This window comes from Micrasema longulum, unplaced genomic scaffold (assembly GCF_059751315.1).
Source record: "Micrasema longulum isolate JH-2025_06_02 unplaced genomic scaffold, ASM5975131v1 h1tg001379l, whole genome shotgun sequence".
In the NCBI taxonomy this organism is placed as follows: Eukaryota; Metazoa; Arthropoda; class Insecta; order Trichoptera; family Brachycentridae; genus Micrasema; species Micrasema longulum.
In genome coordinates, this window is record NW_028278565.1 from 464,483 (window position 1) to 491,540 (window position 27,058).

Below are 27,058 nucleotides of genomic sequence, written 5' to 3' on the forward strand. Positions count from 1 at the left end.
CAGATAAAAAAACCACGGAACTTTCTCATTGTAATTTTGTCATAGGGAGAATGACAAAATCAAACTATTAATACTAAAACATTTGTCAAACGAAGAGTGAAAGTTAAATATTGCAGTGTAAAACTAACGTATGTACGAATATTTCATATTGACCCTCCCAGGAATTGAACGCTGGACCCTGGCCTGGAAGGCAAACACGCCAACGACAACACTACGATGAGCACTTTTCTTCATTTGATTGACTCTTTCAGGATTTTCACTTGAACGTCATTATGCAGAATGTTGCCAGCCATAGAAAAGTGAAACTGAGATAATGGCACTTTTGTGAAAATAGTGAATAATCAAATCTACACGACAGTTGGAGTGTTATTGACTTTGATAAATGATAAATAATGCATACAATTGTTTTTTTTATTTATTATATGAAACCAGATGTATATACTCTAATTTTCGCTAAACTATATATATATATATATATATTTGACATTTAGTTCGACATTTCAATCTTTTCGTTTCGTCATAAGGGGATTTGCTGTTGCCCAAAGCAAAAAAAGTGCAATATCACCAGCCGTATACATAATTTGTCTGTACGTGTGATGAATTCTTAATATTCAATTATTGAATTTAAGTAGGTAGGTACATGTTTATGGTTGAATTCCAAAACATAAGATTAATATTTTCCAAATATGGCATTCTTCTTGCAAATGTCAAACTCCGTTCTTCTCGCCAACATAGGGGTGCGCTAATGTAGGAATACGATTTTTTTAATGTATTTAATGTCAGTAAATATTATTTAAATATAACCAAAAATCCAGTAAAAAGAAATAAATGGGTAGAAATTATAAGGAATTTAAGGAAAGAATCTGATTGAGATCCACAAAAAATGTATGCTTTTTGAAAACATTTTTTTAAAAATAAATTTCATAAAAAGTACACGTTTAAAAAAATATATATACAGGTCTATTTTTATACATCTATTAAGTGTTATCACTGTAACTTTCCAAAAAAGAGACTTACTCTTGTGCTTGGAGAGTAACTTACACTGTTGTAGTTGTTTATTTATAAGACTTTTTTGAATATACGAGTTTATGATAAAAAAATAAAAAAACATAAAATAATAACACATTCATACTAATTAACATTTAATGCAGTTTTAACACGTGTTCAAAACATTTCTTTAGATTTACTTAAAAATATTTATTGATTATTATTTTGAATTGTTTTTAGTTCATTGGGGAGATTATTATAATTTTTTACACCTTTAAAGACAAAGCTATTCTGACTATGACATGTGTGGAATTTAGAAATTTTAATCGTATTTTGGTATCTGAGTGACTTATTCATCTCAAATTCTTTTATTTTTTCTACTTTATAAATTTGTATAATGGAATTTATTTTATAAAGAGTGTCTACTGTATGAACCTTAAATATGTTATATAGACTTTCCGTATTGCATGTTGAGGGTTTCTTTAAAATTACTTTCATAATTAATCTTTGTACTATTTTAAGAAGGTTTAATAAATTGGCATATGCACCACCCCAACCTACAATACCATATTGTAACAAAGATTAAGAATTTAAAAACCATTTTTTTTATACCCTAAAATATAACATCCTCTAACCTTTTTTGGATATGCATTTTTCTCAAATGCAACCCTGGTAGATCGAGGAATAAAAAAATTATGCTCCTAACTCCTTTTTTACATATTAGATTGAAGATTTAAATATCTACAAACACGCGCAGCGTAAATATCTACATTTATCTGAAAACCGCACGTAAATCGATTAAGCCGTTTAGGAGGAGTTCAGTGACATCACACGCACTGAAGAATTATAAATATAAAGATTGCACATATGTATTTATTTTTTCAATGGTTAGTAAAGGTATATTTTTACTACTTTTCTGTTTTAAGTTTTATAAAAAAGCTCGTGGGTTTTTTTAACGTCCATTTAACATCAAATGCCCGAACAGATGGCATATAAAAACGCTTTTTTAATTCCGAAGCTCTCGCTTTAACTTAGTCAAAGCGGATTTCAAATTTATGACGCCGGTAACCAAGAGTTAGTAGTAAAATTTTTATTTGTTTGACAATAAATTGACGGATATTTTGATTTGATATTTTAATTCTGTCGTAAAACATTAGCTAAGTAAGGATTAAGATTAGAGCCCTGGCTGGGTTTACGACCAGAAATAAACGTTGTTTTGTGTTTTCTTTTTACTTCTAAACCAGATACCAAATAAGGTGAGATCTTATTTAATAGTAATGTAGGCATACTATTAACAATAAAACATAAAAATAATCGGAATTTTATTGGAAACGGTAGATTGATTATTTATTTATTTAACACTTCATATTCGTATACAATATACATACATATAAGGGCGGGCATATTGCCTTAAAGCATTTTCTTCCTACCTACCCAAACAAAAATCACAAGTATATTTGTACCTCAGAGGCAAACGGATGCAAACCAAACGTCAGAATGTTTAACAATAGCCCAAAGAATCTACTTTCTCTAAGTGATTTCTAATAATTCAGAACATTAATTTGCATTTTCAATATCTTAATATATTGATTCTTTTATTGTAAGACTTGCATTTCTTCAAAATCAATGTACACGTCATAAACTGGATACGAAAATCGGAATGTCATTTCATCAAACTCTGGATTTGCATCCGTCTGCCTCTGAGGTACAGATATGATTCTAGGTAATAGGAAATTATCACGTAATACGGATACCGATAAAAATATATGAAATGGATTAAGAATAATTAAATGTATTTTAAAAATCAATATGGAGAAATGTTTTTTATATTAAACTTTAGTTAAGAAAATATAAATAAATATGTTACTAGAAAAACGCGATATGTTTGGCATTAATAGTTGTGACGTCAAGGTTTGTGACTATGTTCTAAAAAAATTTATATAGTTTGGTACAAAGTTGAAACTAATAAGAAGCAAAACAAATATTTTTTTACTGGACAGTTTCATTGACCCTTTTAATATTTTAAACATGTTTTAAAAAAACGTGATATTCCTCAATTATATAGTATCTTATAATGGTATACAAAATTTGAAACAAAAATTAACTAAAAGTCTATTCTATACCATAAAAAGAGGAGAGGGGATGGAAGGAAAGAAAAAGGAAAAAGGAACAACTAGAACATTTAGATAGTAATATTTCAAATTTAATTTAAATGTAAATAAAGAAGATGCGTCATTAACGTTAGTGGGTAGATTATTCCATAGTCGAGCAGCTACTACTGTGAAAGAGAAGGCAAAAAAGTCAGAGCTGTGAATGAGTATTAAAAGGGGTTTCTCGTTACTAGAACGGAGAGATAGTCCATATTGGGATAGAGGTTGCAAGAGCTCTTAAAATATTGTGAAGAAGTGATAGAATGATAATGTTTCTTTTATGCCTGATACTGAGCCAGTGTACGAGTAGTTGCATGTGGTATTCAATTATGTGGTCAAATTTGCTAAGATTATATAACGGTGTAACGCATACAAACATTTTGCAATCGTTCCAACTTATCGAGCAGCTCAGAGTCAGCATCTGAATAACATGCAGCTGCATAATCAAGGATTGGAAGAAGTAAGCTCTGGACTAATGTTTGCTTAACATTGATTGGCTCTTGATCATTTTTGTTACATGAAGGTAAGATGATCAGTTTTACGCTTCAGGTACCAGTCCAGGGACTATGAAATATTATAGTGTGAAAAAAAACACTCTTTTAAATAAATATTTCAAATCAACCATGTCGGGAATCGAACCCGAGACCTCTTGCATGGCAGGCTAACGCACTGACCATTACAGCACGAGGCCGACCGAAATACATCGTAATCTAAACTCCATCTCATATTTTTTATCTGTCGGCTTAGTGTAAAAATACGGTTTCTTCCTCTTGCGTATGTAGGCTAGACAACGGCAAGTGAAATTAGGGTGGATTGAAATTGGTTTTACATTTTTTTCTTCCTAATTGGGAGTTGATTATTTTTTTGTAGGTAAAAATCCCGCAAAAGAAAACCAAGTGGAGATTAGTCGGCCTCATCGTCGTGTGTTATCGTGCCGTGAGGACTTTTACCATCGTCCGAAATGGGTCAAAGTTGGCAATGGGCACTCGTCACTCGTAGGTATAATAACAGCTAATACAATAAACACAATCTGGTATAATGTGTGAGGATTGAAATGACCGAACTGTTGATCTAAATTAGGAGAGGTGAGCACAAAAAGTGGCTGCCCGAACGCAAAAAAAGTATTGGTGATTATCCCAGCCAGGGGTGTTCAACATAAACTTATTACAAGCATTAGAAATACGTATTTTAACTTTGGTTCAATAACCTTAAAATCGAGGTGTAACTAACCTATCGTCTGTCAGACTACGAAACAAAGCATGAATTTTTATATTATCGGTAATATTTTTTGTGACAAATTACCTGATATATCAATCTAAAAATTCAGTCTATTAAATAGTTAAAATAACTTTGAAATTAATCTACACGGTACGATGAAAGCATCCACCCCTTTCCCGAAACTGTTCATAAAGACTTGTGTCTTTCTTCAGTTTCGCATATCACTATCAATTGTTAAAAAAACTAAATAAGCAAAAATGTAATATTTCTTTGCAATCGAACCGTGAAAATAACAATACAAAAAAACTTTAAAAGCTTTCATTGTATCCCTCACTGCAGTATTGTCAATTTATGATCAATCGAATACACATGATCAGCTTAATCACCTTTTTCTAATTTCCCAGTGAGATAGTAAAGAAATACAGTGTTAGTTCCAAATTGAAACCGCGGCCGCACGCTCCAGATCCCGCCTCGGAAAGGAAGAAGAGCGTAGTAATACAAACAACGATACCAAACCCAAATACATATAGGAAACATAAGAATAATTTACCCTATACAACATGCACTCAAGCAACAGAAGAAAAACAATGCGTATCTTTACCAAATCACAGAGGAACATCAAATTATCAAGACACTACTGGCAAAATCCTAACACAGATCCTAAAATGATCCCTATCGAGCTCAGGCGAAATTACTTCTTGTCATAATACTGAATCTCTCGCAAAACCCTTTACCCTAATACCAACAGTAGAGACAATCCTATGCAAAGACCCTAATCGTCCTAACAATTTCTCAGACTTTAGAGCAGACGAAACGGGTCCTAGAGCATGGTCGGCGCGTGGTCTCTCGAGTTAATCTACTATTTAGATTTGTAATTTACCACTTCCCTTCTATGGGACAAGAACAACACAGACAGACAAGAGTTCAGTTTAGACAACCGATGCTAGTACCCAAGTATGTATCCTTTTATCTTAAACTGATTTAGTACTCATGGTAGGCCTTTACCCAGTTTCTTCCATTTTTCCACCCATTCGCTCACAAAATAAAAAAAATGCTTAAACGTTAGTTGGATTAGCCAATAAGCTTGGATTCCACATCGGCCTCGTCACTTATGTCAAGCCGTTCAGCATGTTTTCCCTTTCAGTGTCTAAAATCGGGCAATGTCATAGGATATGTTCAGCCGTCTGCACGGTACAGTTATTGTAAATAAAAACAGTGCGTTCGTCACAAATGCCTCTTTTGCAGCCCCTGCAGAAGTATTTCGTCATGCGATGTTTTTTGGCAGGGCAATAGTTCCAATTTTTACAAGAAGTCATTAACAGTAATTATCACGCAAACATATACATTTTTATGATCAACAATAACAATAAAAGTGAAATAACGATAACGATAATTTGGATAAGAAAGTGAAGATTCCAAATCCAATCAGCATGCGTCCGCAATCAATACGTGCGGTAGACTAATTTCACTATTAATGAAGGTACTAGAAGTTTGATGGGCAGCGGGGGGGGGGAACTTACCGACATAGCAAAAGCGCGGGGTGCCCGTAGTCTATTATGCGAATATTTAGTGATCTAGGGTTAAGTAAACGTTTTAATAACTTGAAAATATATATTTGGAATCTTTATACGCCCAATGGGCTTTTTTGCAAACAAAATATAAATTTAAAAGAAACAATAACTTCTAGAATATAAACAATTCAGCTATTAAACAAACTAAAGCAGATATTTTGACATTCCGGATATTGCAAATCAAGATAACACTGATTCAAATCAAAATGCAATTGAAAATTCATCTTCAATTTAACATGTTAATTGTAAAGAGGCAAGTTAGTTATAGGTTGAAATTAATTATTTGATCCCAGTTGGGCGACATTATAAAGGTAGGTTATCACAAACCAATGAGCAAATTTTTAAGATATAGAAGAATAATGCAGACAACCAAATAAAGTACCTATAGACAACTTACCCTTCACAAGTTTCGCTCAATCGGCAAGAACATGATAATTCTCCAAAAGAATAATATTATGTTTTTTAAATTTATTTTTTTTGAACGGCATTAAAAACGTTATATATAAAATATCTTACTGTAAAATGGAACAAATATGACTTAAAGATCTGGATTCTATGAAATAAACAACTCGTTAGTGAAATACAAAATTTTAATTAAAGAAGCAATTCTCTGCAAATGTAACAAGATTAGTTAATATAAAAAATCAGAATTCTGCCTAGCTAATATGAATAAATGGTTGACAATAAATTTATCTAAGAAATAAATATTCGTAACAATAATAATGACAACTGAAATAGATTCTTGATTGTTTTCTTCTCGCCGTAATATGAAATAATGTTGACTTTACAAAATAAAATCCGCAGATGGAATTCGATATGCGACGTCTTCGGTTGATATATTTTAACTCATAGTTGGCTCAGTTGATGATTTCCCAGAAGATTGTTTGTCGACATCTTAATTCAGTAAATGGTCGTCTGCTTCATTGCATTTGTTAATTTGTGTCTCATGATCGTGAAGAAAACTTTGAAATCTGACACCGACTTTTCCAGGTATTTACGAATAAGCTTCGTAATAATTAGTGATCCATTCAAATCATGGAGTAAATTTACCATATTGTAAAATCCTTATCATCGGACAAAGTTGATAAAAAGGTGGAATAAATAAAAAAATAGAAAAAAGTGGAAAAATGGAAAAAGATAGAAGAAAGGGAACCTGTATAAAATATAATCTCATTAGAATGTGATATCTCTTTCTACAAGAATTGCGATAGTAAATTTAAAACAAATAGGCTTACGTTATGTTGAACGTTCCCTTTCTTGAAGGACTACATTTTTGAAATGTGCGGTCGCCTGCCCTTTGAGTCCTTCCGCGATCCTTCTTTACAATTAACATGTTGGACCCTGACATAAAGACGTCTGTCAGTTACAATGTTTATAAGAAGAAGGTGAGCAAGTGGATAAGGGGTAGACCTTTTTATATCCTGTAATTATTTTCATGACTAAAAATTGTGTTGCTTTTAATTGACAAATATCTCCTTATTGTTTTTATGTGTATTTTATTTTTACTTTTATGTTTATTAACTTACATATATTTTATTTTTCTTATTAATACTAGTATTTACACGTATCTTTAATTTTTTAATTATAAATGGTATATTCTGTAATTTATTTTTGTTCTTTAATTTTTAATTACTAACGATATATTTTCAAATTTATATTTATGTTTCAACTTTTATTATTATCGGTATGTTGTCCAATTTATGTTTTTGTTCAATTTCTTTATTTCTTTATTACTAATGTTATTTTTATTTTTATTTTATTTTATTTTATTTCATTGGAAAGCCAACAGACATTTGTACATTTATAAGAATCAGTTATACCATAAATACATATCATAAAGTCCAATTAGAGGCTTTCACATAATATTGTTATTGTAAATGTTGTCACATAAAAATTATACATAACATAAAATAACTAATCATACAAAACTTATAATATTACTAGAAATGTAAATGAATATTGGTCACACAGTTGCACATTACAATAAATAATACAACTATAGTTGACCATACAGTGTTCATTTATTATGTGCCTACATACAGAACTGCACATCACCTGCATAATATAGGCTGCGGATTCAAGGCGCAACATCATAACTTGAATTATTTTTGGAAATTTCACTTTTAAAGGAAGTTAAAGATATATTATTAATATCAATACAATTCAATTTTTGATTACACATATGGCAGGTTCTATTTACAAATGAATTTTGAAAAGATTTAGTTTTACATTTAGAAATTTTAAAAATTTTAAAAAGTTATATTTTATAATGTGTATTTATGCTTCAATTTTTATTATTATCGATATGTTTTCTATTTTATAATAATTATGTCTCATTTTTTTACTATTAATGGCATATTTTCTAATTTATTTTTATGATTCAATTTTTATTATTATTACTTGCATGTTTTCCAATTTATATTTATATTGATTTTTTCTAATGTTATTATTATTCTTTGAATTTATTAAGCATCATTTAATGAAATAATAGATTAAAAAAAACCCATGTAAAAAATAAAGTCCTTCCTAAACACAGGAATTTCCTAGCTAGTCGGACCTGAAACAAAAAAACTCTGTACATTTTAAAACTGCGAAAAAAAAATCATTTCCCTGACTGTATCCAGTATTGCACAAGACACTGCTTTGGGGCAACAAATGCAATGTATTTCGATAATTTGTAGATGATCAGTCTGACGCTTCAGGTCATAGTTCACATATAATGAAGTATTGCAGTGGACCACTTTAAAAATATATATATATATGAGAATTAAACATTAAAAAAGTACATTTTACGACTTAAAATCCTGACAAAGGAAATCGAGTGAAGATAAGTCCGTCTCTTAGGGTAGTGGTTAATGCATTCGCCTATCATGATTAAGGTCTTGGACTTGTACCTAAAGCGTAAAATTGGTCACTTTACTTTCCATGTGGTAAAAATGATTCAAGAACTCTGCAATCAGAGTATCCATGCAGCGCCCAATGCACCAATGGGCACGGTTGGGAAATAATAGTGATATTATTATAATAAAGTATCGAAAACATTTAGAAAAAAATTATAAAGTACCTAAAATCCACAACCGGTCTTTTAAATGTATCAACTCTCGCTGCCTCCACCTACCATGAATTCAATTCTCTACAATACCGCGGAGTCTGTGCGGATCAACTACTGCTTTACAAAATTATGACAAGATTAGTTGACTGTGCAGAATTACTTAGTTTTATAACAATACATGTTCCAGACAGGATTTGTAGACGGTGCGATCTGTTTTATGTACCAACAAGTAAAACATCGTATGTTAAAAATTACCTTTTTCGTATGACTTTTTCAGTGTACAATAACTAATTTTAAAAAAGAGACTCCACAAATCTTTGTAAGATTTGAAATTGACACTAAAAATGCGATATGTAACTTAATAGACACTACAATTATAAATATGTACAACTTCCTCTCTTCATGCATCCCTTTCCTGATTTCGCCTTATTTACAGTCCATTTCTTTATAACCTCTTTCATTATTAAAAAAAAACCATTTTTTTTATGTATAAACTATACACGAGTATTGCACGAACGAACATTGCACTGCATTGGTACACCAATCATAGCGTATCTTGATCATTTTTGCTAAATGAAAGAAAGACGATCAGTCTTACGCTACAGGTGCCAGTCCAGGGACTATGAAACATTCTAGTGTTGGAACACCGTTTTAAATCAATATTTCACACCAACTATGTCGGGAATCGAACCCGAGACCTCTCGTATGACAGACAAACGCGCTGACCATTACACTACACTACATGGCCGACTAAATAAATAGGTAAAATCTTGGAATATAATCATTCATATTTATTTTCATCTTTTAAATTATTAATGGTATATTTTCTAATTTATATTTATGCTTCAATTTTTAGTATTATCGGTATGTTTTCTAATTTTTATCTATTTTTAACTTTTTGATATTATTATTTGTTTTTTTTAAGCATCATTTAATAAAATGAGAAAAAAAAAATATCTAAAAAGAAGGTTCTTCCTAAACACAGGAATTTCCTGGCTAGTTAGGACCTGAAACAAATAATCTATGTACATTTTTAAAATGTGAAAAAAAAAAAAAAACTTGAAAATAAAAAATGTACAATCGAATGCAGAACACCAATGTCGGTCACACAGTTACAAATTATTAATTTATTTAGTTATTATTATAACTAACGGCCGTAGCCAATTTGTACAAAATTAAAGTCAAAAACAAAGTTATATAATATAAAGAAAATATGGTTAGTTGTTATGGTTAAACTTAGTGAAAGTAATGTATGGTAAAAAAAGAATAAAATATTTTTAGTAAAAAGGTGAAGTATAGAAGAAAAGTAGGAAAAAAGATTTGCATTTTAGGTGTGTAAATAGGCACACATTGTTAGGCACAAAAATTCAGCAAAAAATATAAATAAAAAGAGTTTATTATACAAACAGACTGAATCTCCGGTTCATCGGTTATTGTTGCAAAGTCAGTAGTACTTACTTCCTATGTACGAGTACAACCGAATGAGCATGAACCCATCTAGGTAGCAAGTATGACTGTTTGTATCTATAATGTTTCAGGTGTCTCAAACAAATTATTTTATTTATTCTATCTTAAAATTAAAGAAAATACATATTAAAAATCAAATAAAAATATTAATATGGCTGACGGTAAGGTGTATTACATACCTACTTATTATTATTCATGCGGCATGCGTGCTTTCGTGACTCGAAGCGTTGTAGCTTCGTTAGCTTTGCTAGCTTTGTATCCTTCATATAAAGAGCCAACAAGTTTTCCCTAATGCATCCTTCGGTTGAGCACTCCTGACTAAAGATGAGTCGGACGAATTCCTTTTGAGTTTGGAGTATCGACCTTGGGAAGGTTGGACAAGTCACAAGTCACAACTTACTAAGATCACTGGAGACTGAAGACTAACATAAGCATCGGGAAGATCGGCCAACTGCTGAATGGAAAGTGTTTTATCATTTCTAATGCTCCCACTTCAGATTTCGGACTTACTAAAACGTTAAAAAAATATTTTTTTCATAAATATTTGGACCCCTGAATTTAGTAGCCTTACGGGTCATGTACAAGGCTAAGGTACTCGGAAAAAATAGTTTTTGTTTGTTTTGGAAATGGGATGTTCGATCACTGATTTTGGTTTATTACCTTTAATATAATGCAATTATACAAAAGTTTTTTAAAGGAATAACCCGCTAAGACTCTATTTTAGAAGCTTTTCAGCAGGTGGGATAGAGGGGATATGGAAGGAGGTAACGAAAAATACACCACAACACCCAGACCAATTGAGAAAAAACTTTCATGGATTTTTTTCCTGCAACTGGCGGGAATCGAACCCGCGACGCCAATTTCACAGTTGGCAGTCTAACCAACTGCGCCACAGCGCTTATCATTGTTGCCACGTTATTTTGTTAAGAAATTTCATTTTTGTTTTCAGAAGTCACTTTTTTGTGAAAAAACTGTTTTACCAGTGAACATAATGATCCTTAAAATATATAATTAATTCAACGAGTTGTAAATAACTCAAAGCGGGGTTCGAACTTTGGACCTCTAAACTGTAAGTTTACGACACTAGCCACAGAACAACATTGAAAGCCCCCTCCCCCCTACGTACCCGGATGCGCTTCAAAGTATTTTTTGTTCTATTTTCAGCTCCGCATATTGCAAAAAAAAAATAGCATAGTAAGATAAAAAAAAAATATAAATAAATTTTTAAATTTATATCTACAAAAAAATAAATAAATTAAAAGTAGCTATTGAGGTGATCTTAAATGTTATGTTAATCAAACAAAAAAGAAAGAAAAGAAATGGTTTTAAAAAATATGAAAAAGAAATAATATATTTTCATTTATTGATACACACGGCACGCAGTGCCTACCTGCAAAATGTACATATTTTATAAATTAAGAACTTATCTTCAAACAAACGTACAAAAATGGATTGAACAAAAAGTGAGATTTTGTTTTAATGTTATAAAGTTATATTCCAAAATAAATAAATTAACAAAAACATCAAAAAAATTAACATAGAAATTAAAATAAAATATACGTTAAAACCCATATTCCATGTCAATCTTGGAGGAAATTGAATTCATAGCTAAATTAAAAATTTAAATCAAAATTAACGAACACCGCCGTTGACTTTCTAGCACTAGTTTTTCTGAATTTGCAAACCATATTATGGATACAAACTATTCGTTTCATTCCCATAAAATTAAACTTTTACATTTTGTCTAAAATAAAGGTATAATAATGAAATACAAAAAAAAAACTATACTGAGAAAACTTTAATTAATAACATTATATTCCAAAATTCTTAACCCCTGCTATCAATATTCCCCATAATTAGGAAAACCCCACCGCCTTCACCACATATTGCCTTCCCCCTTCCACCCGACCATATCAGTACCTTGGTAATAATCTGGGTATATATTTTTGTTTAGTTTATATTTACACCTGATGATGGGTAATTCAGAATACCAGAAACTAGTTGTGTTATAATATATTTAACTTTTAAGTGCTAAAAATTAGTGTTTCATTTTAAATAAATTCTTAATTAATTCACAACCTCGAGAATGATAGGAAAATTAGCTACTAAGTAACCACGAGGCGGAATAATCTCCACCGGCTTTCTCTTTTAAGGATTTATACTTAATTATTTATTTTATCAGGTAAACAAACAGTATGTACACAAATATTGCCAATTTCTTTGTATATTAGTGTGAGACACTCATGCACACACCAAAAAAATTGTTTACACTTAATACAATAATTTAATTTATGTTCAATATAATAAATGTAAGAGAAAAGAAATGAAAAAATATGTACATAAAAATAAAGTTAAATATCTGCTTCTCTTAAAATTTCTATAATTTTTGACCTAAATTTACATACATTGTCACAAAAAATATCAGCCTCGGTAAATATATTGTTATATTGGTCGCATATTCTAGGTATTGTAGATTGTTTAAAATAGTTTGTTGACGCGTTTTCTGTGTAAAACAGAAGATTTTGTCTTGTCGGTCTAGATGGCACGCGGAATGGAAGTCGCCATAATTCGCCTTTCCTTGTAATAACTTCTCAAGAGATGAAATCCAGGCTTTATCTACACACATTTGGACATGCTCAAAATATTGTTTACATTCTTCGTTCCGCTTAGACACGGGAAAACAATAAAAACGTTTTATTAGATTTTAATTGATTATAGTAATTTATCACGGTAAGACACTTAGCGCAATCAACCGTTAATGAAGAAGAATTATTTCCGCTCCTATGTTCTATGGAATGCGACTGAAGGAGTTCTTATTTATAAGACCGTTACTTAAACTTTTAAAAGCCAAAGTAATTATATTGTTTCTAATGTCAAACTACACTGCACTTGTCGTTGATATTTTGTGAGTGAAAGTTCACGTTAAATAAATGTCGCACAATACTTCATTTCTAAAAAACCAATTCATAAATTAGTGCTTGAACCGGAAAGCAATCATTTTCACAAAAAAAACTATTCTAACGCCTGAAAACAATTTTCCAATTTTTATACTTCTTCTTTTACAAGGTAGTTAATTCAACAATGTTTTGATTATGTCAAATGTTTGCAGACTAGCTGGATTTCCTCCCTAGGGATATTTAAATTTTTTTGCAACAGGGAGGGAAAACATTTTGTGAAGGGAATATGGAAGTCGAGGCATTTAAGTGGACGAAGTGGCCACTTAAACCAGCCAATGACAGGTTATAAGCCCTGTAAATGTCTAGACTTCCGGATTCCCTTCTCAAAAATGTTTTCCCTCTCTGTTGCAACAAATTTAAATAGTTTTTGGTCGCTTGTGGAGCATGGACCCAGTTTTAATCTACAAACATTATACAAAATATACATATTGTTTTGCTTACGTTAAAACGAAAGAAAATGGTTAAAATATAAGCAATTCTGGTATTTATATCGTATTCTTATTTATTTTTGTATTAAGTGATACAATATTTATTATATTATTAAGGTACTTGCGAAAATGCATCGTCTCGCAGAAACATGATGTAGAGTCTCTAAAATGATTTTTAAAGATTTTATTGTATTTTGGCGGAATGCACTGTGGTAAATTTCTCGTTAGAGCTTTAGGAATAATATTCCTGCGGGAGATTGCAACGAGAGACTAAAGTGTCGCAACCGTACCCATACACCATAAGAATAGATCTCAGACATTATACTTAAAGTGCACACGAATGGCGTGTAAAGTTCCCGCAATTGACCCACAAAGCGAGTTGTTAATTAGAGACTATCGCGATGGTTTAAGCACGAGCTGGTGTAGGGGAGCGACGAATGCCCCGAAAGTCCAGCTGTACATTCGCCAGTGTGCACGTGGTTGCGGTCGCAAATGCGAGTCAATATTCGCCAACGAATTCAAATGTAATTGAAATGCAACTAACAGTGTTTTGAGAATGTCCAAATGTTTGTAGCCAGGCTGCATTTCTCTCCCTAGGACTAACAAGATCTAAATTTATAACATTTTTGAGAAGGGAATATGAAAGGATATGAAATTAACAAAGAAGTTTTGAAATTAACAAATAAATTTTAGAGATTTATTTTGCATTGTGCCAATCAATTTTTGTTTGCCTATCCTATCTATCATGTATATGAAGTTTCAAATACCTGGGACTATTTATTGACTCCAAACTTTCATGGAGCTACCAATTTGAGCATGTAAAATCAAAAATAGCCTTCGAGGCTTGTTTCCTCATTCCGTTTAGTTTTCCGTCTACTGCGCTATGATTCATTTCCACCTATCTCATCTATCATGGAGTTTTGCCAGCAAAACTCAGATCTCGGAAATACAAGTTTTTCAGAACAGAGCTTGGAGAAACATTCTTGAACTGATAGATTCCCATACCAAGGATATCTACCGACAGACAAAAATACTTCCTTTCAAGGTAATGCCCCTGCATGACATAACCAATTCTTTTTTGAATATCGTAAACTTTTCTGCTTACACAAATTTAAAATACATATTTGGTCATGATATTCACAATTACAACACGCGTTATTCGGGGAATCTTCATGTGTCTAAGTTTCGCTCAACGAAAATTGGCAGAAGGTCGCTGGGATTGGCCATTCCAAATTTAATGAACTGCCCGATGAGCTAAAACACGAAAAGTCAAATAGAAAATCCAAAAGTGTCGCGATGAAAAAATATTACTTAAATCTTTTTGATAGTGATAGTTATTAATTTAATTTATATAAATGGTGTAAAGTACTGTGTTTTATGTTTTTAATAGAATGTTTTTGTACTATTTCGGATGAATTAAGTATGTATGATATTATGTATTGTCACAACAATGTTTTCTTTATATGTACAGTCCCAAATGAGTTTTTTTAAAATAACTTTTGGAAGTATAATATGTACTATATGTATTATATGTTTTATTAATGATAATAAATAAATGAATTTTCGACTACGATATAATTGAGAGTGACACAGTTTTAAATAGTGTATTTGTTGCACAAAACTCCATAATTAAAATAATACAGACATTTACTGAAGAAATATTCCACAAATCGCAACTTATGACACCAAAGCAATTATACGCTAAGGCAATACTTGCTTACAGATTCAAAAACTATTCTTACTAAAAATGAAAGACATAACCCCAATAATACAACACATACAAATTATATAAATACCAGATCCTCAACACAAAAACAACTTAAACAAATACAAACTAATACCACTTTCGGGCAGAGGGATTTTGAAAATTATGCAATTAAAATCTATGACCTACTCCCTCTGTCCATTAAAACAATTAGTAAGAAAATGTCCAAAAAGGCTATAAGAAATAGATAGCGGAGCTGGGTGGAAGTAAAATGAATTGTATCATTCGCCCAAACATATATTGCATCAACTGCCTCACAAATGTGTAGCTTATGTTATGTTTTTGTTTTTTTATTGTGCGTTTTATAATATAAATAATAAAGGTATACATAAATTAAATATAAACACGTATCAAATATTTATATGAATATGCAGTATTTAAAACTGTCCGAACATTAAAAAAAAATTATCTTTGTATATTAAGTATTATTTGTATATTCTTACATGCAAAAATGTTATGTATCCTCGGCACGGGTAACCCTAGTGAGGTCACATTATTTTTATTTTCAATAGTTGTTTATAATGTAAAAAAATGAACAAAAAAATAACACGGCTTGCGGTTCGTCATCGGCTGGTTAAAGTGGCAGCCAGATGAATCTTACCCATACCCATAAAGGTTTTAAGTCTTTTATTTTATTTTATTAACATAAACGGCAAATCTGCCTTTTACAAACATTTATAATATTAACATATTTGGCTTAATATTTTTTTCTTTTTTTTTCAAAAACATGAATTTTTAAAACAAGATTTATATAAAAAAAAACAAATCAAAAATTATACAAGATTTATATTTAAAAAAATAACCTAAAAATTAAACAGCATATTCATTAGAAAGTTTAAATAATAAAACATTATACAGTAAAACAACAAGAAAATCATAAGTACTGTTTCACACAGCTAGGCAAAGTGAATAAAAAACTGTATATGAAATGCATGAATAAATAAATATAATTACCATTCACCATCTTTGAAAAAGTTCAAAAGGTTTGCTCTATAGGAACAATACCCTACACTAAATATATCAGATACGTGGGAATAACTATTGCCGAGTTCATGCAGTCTATTTAATACTGCATTACAAGTATACACTGTCCGTGAATTGTTGCTAAAAAACGGTGGCACCTGTCTAGTCATTCTTTCTTTATTTGACAAAAGTTAACAGATTTAAGAGTTGAGGAAATGCGGATGCTTAAACATCGTCACTATTCTGCAATGCTAATCTCAACTTGAAAATAAGACAAAGATTGGTAAAATGTAATGTGTGGTCTGTATTGTTGTATGGCTGTGAGACTTGGGCTCTGAAAGTGAACACTATGAATAGGTTGGAGGCTTTCGAGATGTGGTCGCATTGCAGAATGCTTAAGATATCTTGGATAGACCCGATAACGAACTCAGAAGTCTTAAGTCGAGCTAAAACGAACAGAAAACTCTTAACCACCATAAAAGTTCGTAAAATTTCATATCTGGGGTATATAATGCGTGGAGAAAAGTACCACTTGCTTCATTTTTTAATATTTTTTTTAAAAGGAATAAACAGCTAAACCTCTATTTTGAAGCTTGTCAGCAGGTAGGACAGAGGGGATATGGAAGGAGGTAACGATAAATACGCCACAACACCAAGACCAATTGAGAAAAAAATCTTTCTTAGTTTTTTTTCTTGCAACTGGCGGGAATCGAACCCGCGACGCTAGTTTCACAGTTGGCCGTCTAACCAACTGCGCCTGTTTAATTTTGAAAGGCAAAATTGAGGGTCACAAAGGGCTGGAAAAAGACAGATGTCCTGGCTACGAAATATACGAGACTGGACTGGCTTCAGGACTGCGGAGCAGATTTTCCGGGCAGCACATTACAGAGAGACTTTTGCCAGAGTAATTGCCAACGTTGTGGACACCTGACAGGGCACTAAGAGAAGAAGAAGAAACATAGTCATAAAGGTGAATAGTGTGTAAAATGGCTACTTCAAAAATATTAACAATCTGCAACCATTAACATTCGCGTTGTTGGTATTTTAAGCCGTTCTTTCACGGTCGATTTTTTCTCCAGGTATACGAACCAACGCCAAACTCCCCTCTTGGATTTGCCGATAATGCTTATCTCAGCCTTTCATAATGCACCAACATTTGTGCACCTACAGTAAATAGTTTGACCCCACAATCACCCGAGAGATCACATTTTGATAGCACTCACCCTTCTTTTATCCTTGTTTTTGAAATTTCATACTTTACTTCTCTGCATATGAGTCGGCACTTGGTCTTCACTGTGAAAGGCTAATTTCGCCACCTGCGACTAAACATTTATTTGAGACGATTGATTTTAGTGCACTGTTCATCAGTTTTCGGCCTTTAACCTTGTTTTAACCCTTAAAATACTGTGGTAAATATTTTTTTGGCGAGAGGCGATAAAACATCTTGTTACCACAAGCAAAAGACGGAATATTCTAAAGTTAAGACATTTGAAAAAAAACATAGAGACGTACTGTTAAATAATAAATTTTCCATCTTTATATATATAATTCTTCTGTACGTGTGATGTCACCGTAATCCTCCTAAACGGCTTAACCGATTTACGTGCGGTTTTCAGAGAAACATAGATCTTTGCGCTGTGCGTGTTCGTAGATATTAATATCTTCAATCGAATATGTAAAAAATAAGTTAGGAGCATAAATGTTTAATTCATCGATCTACCAGGGTTACATTCGAGGAGAATGCATTTGCGAAAAAATGGAAAGCTGTTGTTTTTTGTATATAAAAAAGTTTGGTTTTGAATGTTTACAAACAGTATTTTTTTTGTGGATCTCAATCAGATTCTTTCCTTAAATTCCTTATAACTTCTACCCATTTGTTTCTTTTTGTTGAATTTTTGGTAACACTAAAATAATATTAAATTGAATACATTTTTAAAAATCGTATTCCTACATAAGTACAGCCCTTTGTTGGTGAGACGACCGAAGTTTGACGTTTGCAAAAAGAATGCCATATTTGAAATAAATATTTATTTTATGTTTTGGAATTCAACCATAAACAAGTACCCGGGTACCTACTTAAATGAAATATTTTAGTATTATCAATTTAAAGTTTTGGAATTTAATCACAAACAAGTAGTAAGGTACCTACTTATCAATAAAGTCTTTTTCAAAGCTAATAGCAGGGAAGCCAACATTCGGGCAGGACAACGTCTGACGGGTCCGCTAGTAATTTATAAAAATAAACATTTAGCAAAATACATTTAAAATCACAAATACGCCATCGCGTTGCTCATCGCTATTAATAACCGACTGAAGCTATTTTCTCACAAAAACCGGCCACAGAACAGCGTCTCTGTCTTTTTTGTTTTGAGATCTATTTTCGAGCTCTCTCTTACACATATTTATTGCTGTATTGGCGTCACATTTAATATTCTCATACTTCATCATTTAAAACAATAAGAGATCAATATCAATACTTGCATCGTTTGTAGACTAGGGCGATATCACAGCCACACGTGAGTTCATGTCTTTCTAAATATTTCCACTCCAAGTAACATACTTCGCCTTTCATTTCTTTCGAAAACCGTTACATTCGATTTATCAACATTCATCAGCTACGATTGGCGAATATAAGTGTTTACAACATCAGTAATTAGATATTAGATAAACGGCTACAATGAAAGCGTACTCCTAAAGTCCAACATCTTTTTAACATCTTATATGTAAGCTGTTACTTCTCTCCCGTTATCACGGATGTTCCATCAACAGTCGATGTTGAGAGACTACGATGCTACGAACTAAACTGAACGAAGGTGTTTTCGATCGTTTATGCGAAAGGTGCTAACATACATTTTACAATTTTGTGAATGCAAATAAATCTCTTCTTTTCTCTATTTTTAAGTGGAGATTTGCTAGTAAATTATGAAACGTAAAAAATGACCAAATTTTAAAAATCCAAGTTGGAATTATTTATCTCTCCGTATTTGCAACTCCGTGCCTAGTATAGTCGCCCCCCTCGCCGGGCCATGTTTTACAGCCCTACAGGCTTCGGTTGATCGGCCCCTCAGGTGTTGGTTGATCGGCTTTGGACCTCAGTTGGCTAGGATCTTGAGCGCCTTAAAATATCGTCTATTTGAGACTCTGAGAAAAAAAATTACAGATATAATATATTCAATATCTGCACAAAAAGTTGAAGAAAAAGAAAAAGAAGAAGAAGGACAGTTTTTTATAAAATTCTTTTCTCTCTCCTTACAAAGAGAAAGACAAATTTTGGATTCTTGCACCGCGTAATAATTGCTTATTCCTCAAGTTATAAAACCCGTAATGTCGTCGCGCGCGACTAGTCCAGATGAAGTGCCTCAATCACCCAAGATTCAATATAACCTGCCGCAAGAAAAAGTTCGAACAATATGGTTTGGAGAACCCCAGTATAAGGTGAGTGCTTGTATTCATTTTGTATTGGAGTTCTAAGTATCAGCAACAAGAATAACGCAATTTGCACATTGTAAAATCGCGAACCAGCAATCTGTGAATCATGTGCCTACTTTTTATCCGGGAAATGGCGTGATCACTCGTATTGAAACGTACATAAAGTAAAACGTTTGAAAACAAAGGTCAAATACCTCAGTTTGTTTACATGTTTTTCAATATGATTAGTCCATTTAAGTTGTAATTTATAACGTGCATAGGGATTAAATAGTTCATCATTTCTCGTTGGTTATCCTGTGCCAGGCTAACTGATGTTTAACTGTGTTCCTCGAAAGGCTTCCCAATATTTGAATCATGTATCACGTCAGTAGCGACTAGAGACCATAAGCTATTACAGTAATATACATATTATAAGCATGTACGATCCGTATCTCGAACACATCGACAAATTTTAAGATACCATAAAACGATAACTCGACTACATACTGACTGACGATCTTATCATATTGTGTTCTAAATGACTTCTAGTTGGTGGTGATTCATCGCGTGTTAATAAAGGTATTCGAAAAATTTGAAACTGAATATATAAATTAATTTAAAAAGTAATATTCTGAGTCCGGGAGGAATGATGGTGACAGTTCTGTTTGTGAAATATAACTAGAATCTTAGACACCACAACACAAGCAAATTCTATTAATATAAATACACTCAAATTTATGCGACTTAAAAATAGGTAACATATATGTTTTGGCATGCGCTGATCGCACATGCATCATATTATTAATATTTAAAGCATTAACTTTGTAGTATAACATTTAATTTAATCTATTTATTGATTTGGTGTTTATTTTGTAGAACTCCATATTTAAAATTATAATATAAGAAATCGAACACTGATTTGAGTCTACTGAACACTTTATTTTATTTTTACAAATATAAAAACAAAAATTTCGTGACAATCGTTTCGCCTTGTTAGGACATTTTCAAACGAATGTCAACATTTCGTTTGTTCTATTTGTTTAACATTCGTTTTAAAATGCCCTAACAAGGCGAAACGATTGTCACGAAATTTTTGTTTTTATTTTATATATTAAAAAAAAACAACAGCCATTACAACAAAAAAGTTAATATTCACAAAAAAAACAAAATTATAGGCCAAAATTAGTTTTATATACATAAATACAATATTGCAATAATAATGAAATAAAAAAAAAAAGAAAGTTTTTTGTTTTATATTTTTAAAAATAAAATAAAGTGTTCAGTAGACTCAAATCAGTGTTTGATTTCTTAAATCATAAGTTTTAATTTAATCAATAATATTACGAGTTTGTCTGAACGTTTCTAGACAAAGACTTGCCACTTACACCAGCCAATGAGAGGGCATACGCCCTGTTAATGCCTAGACTTCCATATTTACTTCTCTAAAATGGCTCCCATCTCTATTGTTATTTTTTTCATTTATTAAGTGTTAGTAAATAATTTTATGAATAACCACTTAATGATTTTTTTATGACAAACGGTTTAGAGACGCAACTACCCTTCTATTTGCCAATAGACTACATCAATATGCAGAACCCACTATTAAACTTAACCATAGTAGTTGCACAAAAATATTATATCAACAATCTGATAGGACGCACGCTATTAGTATTTAACACTAACTTGCACTACTATGGTGAAAGTGTATAGTGGGTTTTGCATGTTAGTATAATTAGTGTCATGACGAAACCGGTAGACATAGAAAAGTCGGGATGTGGTTAAATACAATTTTTCATTTACATGACAGGCATCAATATAGTTTTTTTTACCATCAATGTCGTCTGACATCATGCCACCTATTTTGCAAAGCATCACTAATTCTGTTGAAATTTACTACGGTTCTTGAGATCGCCATGTAAAATAACTAAAATAGTGTCACCTGCATATATAAAATGTTTTATGATAAATTAAACATATAATTTTATGACGCACAGTATTGGTCCTAGTATAGATCCCTGAGGAACCCCTGATTTAATGTATTTTTTACTACTCCCATGATTAGAAGGTTCGCACTCCACTCTACTCACAACTTGGTTTCCATTTTTTTATAGTGAGTTATTTCAACTAGTTGAAATGGACCCCAAAATTAAAAATTTGGGTAAATCATAAGAACGCAAATATTAATTATAAAAAATAAAATAATAATTACACGAAACATATTAAATGTGTGTCTATTACTTAAAAACAGTATGGTAAAATGGTTCTTTATCTTGTCTAAAAAATATATTTTCTATTGTATGTATTCTGATGACAAAGTAATAACTCAATGTATGCATACTAAGTCTTCTTTGTATATTCTCACTTGTAAAAAAATAAAAAAAAGCATATGCTTAAGTTTAGTGTAACCCCAGTGCAGAAACATGATTTTTATTATTTACAATGTGAAAAAAGAGAATAAATGAATGAAAGTTTCATATTAAACCATTAGAAACTGTTCAAAAATTTATATTTTAAATAATGCTTCACAAAAATTGCACATTTCCCTCATTCCAATTGTTCCAAGAAGCTAAACTTTTAGGCCTAAGACAAATATATTGTGTTCAATGCTTAAAATATGTATTTAAGAACCAAAATGTATTTACAAGTGATTCCAATAGATCAAGTCAAAGAAGGGATCGTGTGTTAGAAATACCACATTGTAAAACGAGGCTAGCACAGATCCTAATCTTTCAAAATTTTCCTTATTTTAAAAAACACGCACTATCCTGGGTTCAAACTAAAGATGTCAACTCTTTTTAAAATATGTTTTGTTGCCCTTTAATAATAAGGAATATTTTAATTAAAAAAAATTTTTTTTTTTCCTTTTTTAATTACTATAAAAAAAATACCGAATATTTACTGAAGTTTACAAAATATTTTATTTTCTTTTTCCTATGTTACACAAAAATATTATATCTGTCCATTATTTATTATTGGAGAAAAAAATCATTAACATTTTCTTGTATACCCACGAACAGGCCATGCCTTTGTGGGATTTTTTGTTTGCTATTTTTACTATTAATATGTATTTCATTGCTATGTAATTATGCTTATTTATTTGAATACTCTGTTTTACCTCTTATGTATATTATAAAAAATAAATAAATGAAAAAAAATGAAAAAAGCTGGTCAAATTCTGGAATCAAATGTCCCACCCACGTCCCTCCTGTTATAATAGAATGTCCCAAATATTAAAAAAATAAACGGAAAGTGTAGGCTTAATACGTGTTACATCATTATACCTCTTTCCGCACTCAGCGGGGCATAAGGCACTGGTTTTTTAATGCAGCTTATTTCGATCACTCCTACGCTTCAGGAAGAATGAAACATTGCAGTTAAAATATCCTTTAAATCAGTACTTCAGCTCCAACCTACCAGGAATCAGAGCAGTTATCTAGTCGAAAACACTCATCCCGGATTTTGGTTATATTTCACACCCAGAACTGTATTCTTCATCCACCTGGCCACAAATAAGACATGTGTTTTATAAATTACAAAATAATGTTTTCATGTTATTATAATGTTATTTTTTCCAACATAGTGTAAATACAATTATTGTATAATGATACTTAGATTATTTAATTCAATGAGTAATCCTTTAATAAATTTATTTTACGTTTATGAATGAGAAACACTATCTTATTTTCGCAAGGCTCTGGAAGCCAAAGGAAGGCTTTTCTTAGAATTTTCCAGAGCAAATATTAGCAACGCTGGCTTCAATATAAATAATGACATCGCAGTAGTTATAAATTTCGCAAAACTAACAATCCGTACGACTTGAGGTAAATATAGCGGTGAAAGAAGTGAAAATAAATGTGGAGTAGTGGAAAAGTTGCAGACTTACAATATATATATATTTTCAAATGTTTTATAATAAAACGAGACAAAATAAACAAATATACATACGCGATCTGCGGGAAGGATAAATTACATTGGTCCGACCACACACTCGAAGCTAGCTCAAAGCAACTTTACCTTCCTGGCTTCTAAATCCTTTGATCGACTTCCGATAGTCAAGTGGCCCTAAAAGTTTTCAATGTCCTAGATTAAAGTTCTTTCATTTTCAAGAGAGGTGTACAAATTTGGACTTAGTCTAAGGGAAGAGACCATTGCAGGAGACTGCTGCGAGACATACACGGTTTTTCAGGGCCAGACCCGAAACTTCAGAGGAACCTTCCTCATGAGACTTCAGAGACAAAAAGTCTCAAATCTCAAAATGAAGGAAATCTTTCATTTCTCGGACTAGCATCCCTTCCGCTAACCCCTACCCTCCCCGACAAAAAAATTGCGCTTAAAACGTATTTGACCAACGAAGCGGCTGGGTAGGAGAGGTGTAGGGGTATAGGGAAGGACTGCTTGTCCGAGAAATTAAGGATTTACTACATTTTGAGATGTCAATTTTTTAATATATTTTTTAAAATGGCCTTTTGGAAAAAAATTATACAGATTATTTTTAAAGCTTACCATGAGGATTGTTCCTGTGAAGTTTCGCGGTCTGACCCTGAAAAACCATGTATAAAGCATAGATAAGTAAATATTTGCAATTGGCTGCTGTACATCGATTAAGACAACCTAGAGTATGCTGATGTTGCGGTTATAATCGAAGATTCGTCGGGGGTCTTCAGGTCACTGTAGATAAGCTAAATAGGTACCCTGCATCCCTGCATGGATGGGTTTAAAAATCAATATTGCAAAAACCCATGTACTGTGTAACACTTCGCACCTTGATGCTCAAAATCCCCCGACTCTGTCAAACCAAATCATCGAAAGGGTCGAGCGTCTCAAATACCTGGGAGTACATGTTACAGATAATGGCAGCTTTAAAAAATAACTGAGAATGCGGATAAGAGTAGCAGGCCCCACATTCAACAGCATGAAGGCTGTCTGTAGATCTGATATTTACTCGATGAAAACTAAATACTGCCTATAAATCGCCCGCATAACACTTGGACTACGGGACGCGAACCTCACTTGTGAAGACGCACAGGAGCTAGAAGCCGATAGAGATGCATGGAAGCTCATTTTAGACACCATATGCTCCAACTTAGGAGCGGACTTGGAGTGATGATGAGACGAAATATGCAAACTATAACTATAACATAAACAAACTCATTTTTGAAAACAGAATTTAGATTATAAAAGTCTTGCATCTACTGAGTGCATGGACTGTTGAAATTCTAGACCCTATTTACAAATTGATGGTTGATAACATTTACATATTGAAGCAAGATTAGCAATCGTCCTGCAGCTACAAAGCGTGTGGACCTGTGGAATTCTAGCAACTTAAAATTGTAAAATTGAAAAACTGTAAAATTACAAAAAAATTAACATTAAGAAGAGTAGATAATATGTAATTTGTCAAGTGTTCATGCAAAAAAGTAAACAATAAATAAATAAAGTATAACTCATGGTAATGAAATCTACTGTTTGTAGCAAAATTAATAAAAAGTGAAAATAAATATTTCGGAGGAGCACAAAATTTTATAAGATTTCTTTAGATAAAAAGTTTGTTTAAAAAAACATTTTTTTAAATTCTGTAGTAAAGATACTGCAAATGGCATCCGCTTCAACATCACGTCATAAGGTAAACAGTCTACCGTACTCCAGTTATCAGTTTAAAATAAACAAAAAGTGCTACGTCTATTTACAGCTTTTCATTTTTCTGATTATTATAAATTGCAATGGCTATCAAACAGTTTTATTCAGTTCGTATCTGGACTAAGTGAGAACAGTTACTAAAAGTGCAAACATATTAAAGCTGTTGATCTACTTAAACAAAAATGGGTGTGTTGAAGAAGGTTATTTTGACAAGTCTGGCTTTGTTAGTTTTCTGCCAGTTGTCTTCGGTGAATTCTTACAACCAAGTGTACCCGCCTGCTGTTTATGGAAATAATGTGAATGTCCATTCGAACAACTCTCATCACATGGTTCTCGGATATATGTCCCCTGGGATTGACCGATTGCTTCTGAGGCAGGTTCTGAAGCAAAATTCGTCATTTATGAGAGTCAAAAGTGAAAACTTGCAATTTCCCCCTAACAGAACTGTTAATATTTTCACAATCACCGCCATCAGGGCTATTGATCAGGATATCAAAGGAAACGGAGGGTTCGCTTCTCTTTTAAGTGGGGGTGTTGGATACAAGAACGTCACGATTCACGTCAAATCGCAAAGGAGTTACGGATACAATTTCATTGTGGAAATTTACGGACGTTACATCATGTGATTTATGACTTTAATGGAACTTGGATGGAAATTTTATTTAAAACTGATACGAAGGCTGGATCCTTTGATTCAAAACTCGGGGCATTATCTTAAGGAATAAAATAAAAATGGGATAGAGAAATAGCGTCAATTGACAATGATTTTGGATGGTTCATTGGGGTAGCAGTTGAAAATTTATAAGATTTTTTTACATTTGCAAATTACTTCAAATGAAAATACATGTGAACATAAATAAGAAAATATATTCTGAATGCATTGTTTTTGTAAAATCTATAATTATTTTAAATAATCCCCTAATCGTATCTTCGAATAACAATGAATACATTCAAACGTGTTATACATATTTTGTTATGGATGTTTTTTCTAGATGTTTGCAGTTGTATTTCATTGATTACTCTTGATGACTTAAATTTAGATTCCTAGTAATTTATGTTTTACTATTTATTTTCTTATTTAGTCTTGTGTTACTAAGGCATTAAAAAATAAAATAAATTATTTGGAACGTACGTCTGATTTTTATTTTCTATAATGACTTATTTATAGATATTTGTCGACCGTACGACTCAACCTTTTTGGTATGTATCGTTTTGTAAATTTTACATTTTTAAAAATATTTTTATTTTTTTTGAATATTTTATTTTATTGATACAAATACAGATATATTTAATAATTATTTTTTCAATAATAACGTATTCCAACGTAATAACGGCTCGCTAACGTACATAATTAAATAATAGCAATAATAAACATAAAATATTATTATATAATCATACATATATTATGATAATTTTATTTAATTGAAATAAACGGCACTAATGCCTTTTACATAT

At 31.8% G+C, this 27,058-nt stretch overlaps 2 protein-coding genes across 3 annotated transcripts in view; both read left to right on the forward strand.

Moving 5' to 3' along the window:
* LOC148275608 (protein Wnt-5b-like) overlaps positions 1-27,058 on the forward strand; it is a 160,186-nt gene that overhangs the window by 57,426 nt on the left and 75,702 nt on the right. The window contains exon 1 of one of the 2 annotated variants that reach the window (XM_088235470.1): positions 4,020-4,136. The exons of the other annotated variant lie outside the window; for it this stretch is intronic. Coding sequence (XP_088091596.1) covers positions 4,099-4,136 — 38 coding nt within the window. The 5' untranslated portion in view covers positions 4,020-4,098. Of the gene's footprint in view, positions 1-4,019; positions 4,137-27,058 lie in introns of those variants that run through there. 2 annotated transcript variants of the gene reach the window in all.
* LOC148275610 (putative salivary secreted peptide) lies at positions 19,883-26,734 on the forward strand. The gene is made up of 2 exons (XM_088235479.1): positions 19,883-19,993; positions 25,783-26,734. The coding sequence occupies exons 1-2, from the start codon at positions 19,883-19,885 to the stop codon at positions 26,227-26,229; spliced, it is 558 nt and encodes a 185-aa protein (XP_088091605.1). The 3' UTR covers positions 26,230-26,734.

Excerpts from the sequence above, each read along its gene's own strand:
- LOC148275610 (XM_088235479.1), top strand. The coding sequence starts at position 19,883 with ATGTCGTCGCGCGCGACTAGTCCAGATGAAGTGCCTCAATCACCCAAG. Across the intron at positions 19,994-25,782 it reads TTGGAGAACCCCAGTATAAG|AAAATGGGTGTGTTGAAGAA; the intron begins GTGAGTGCTTGT and ends TCTACTTAAACA.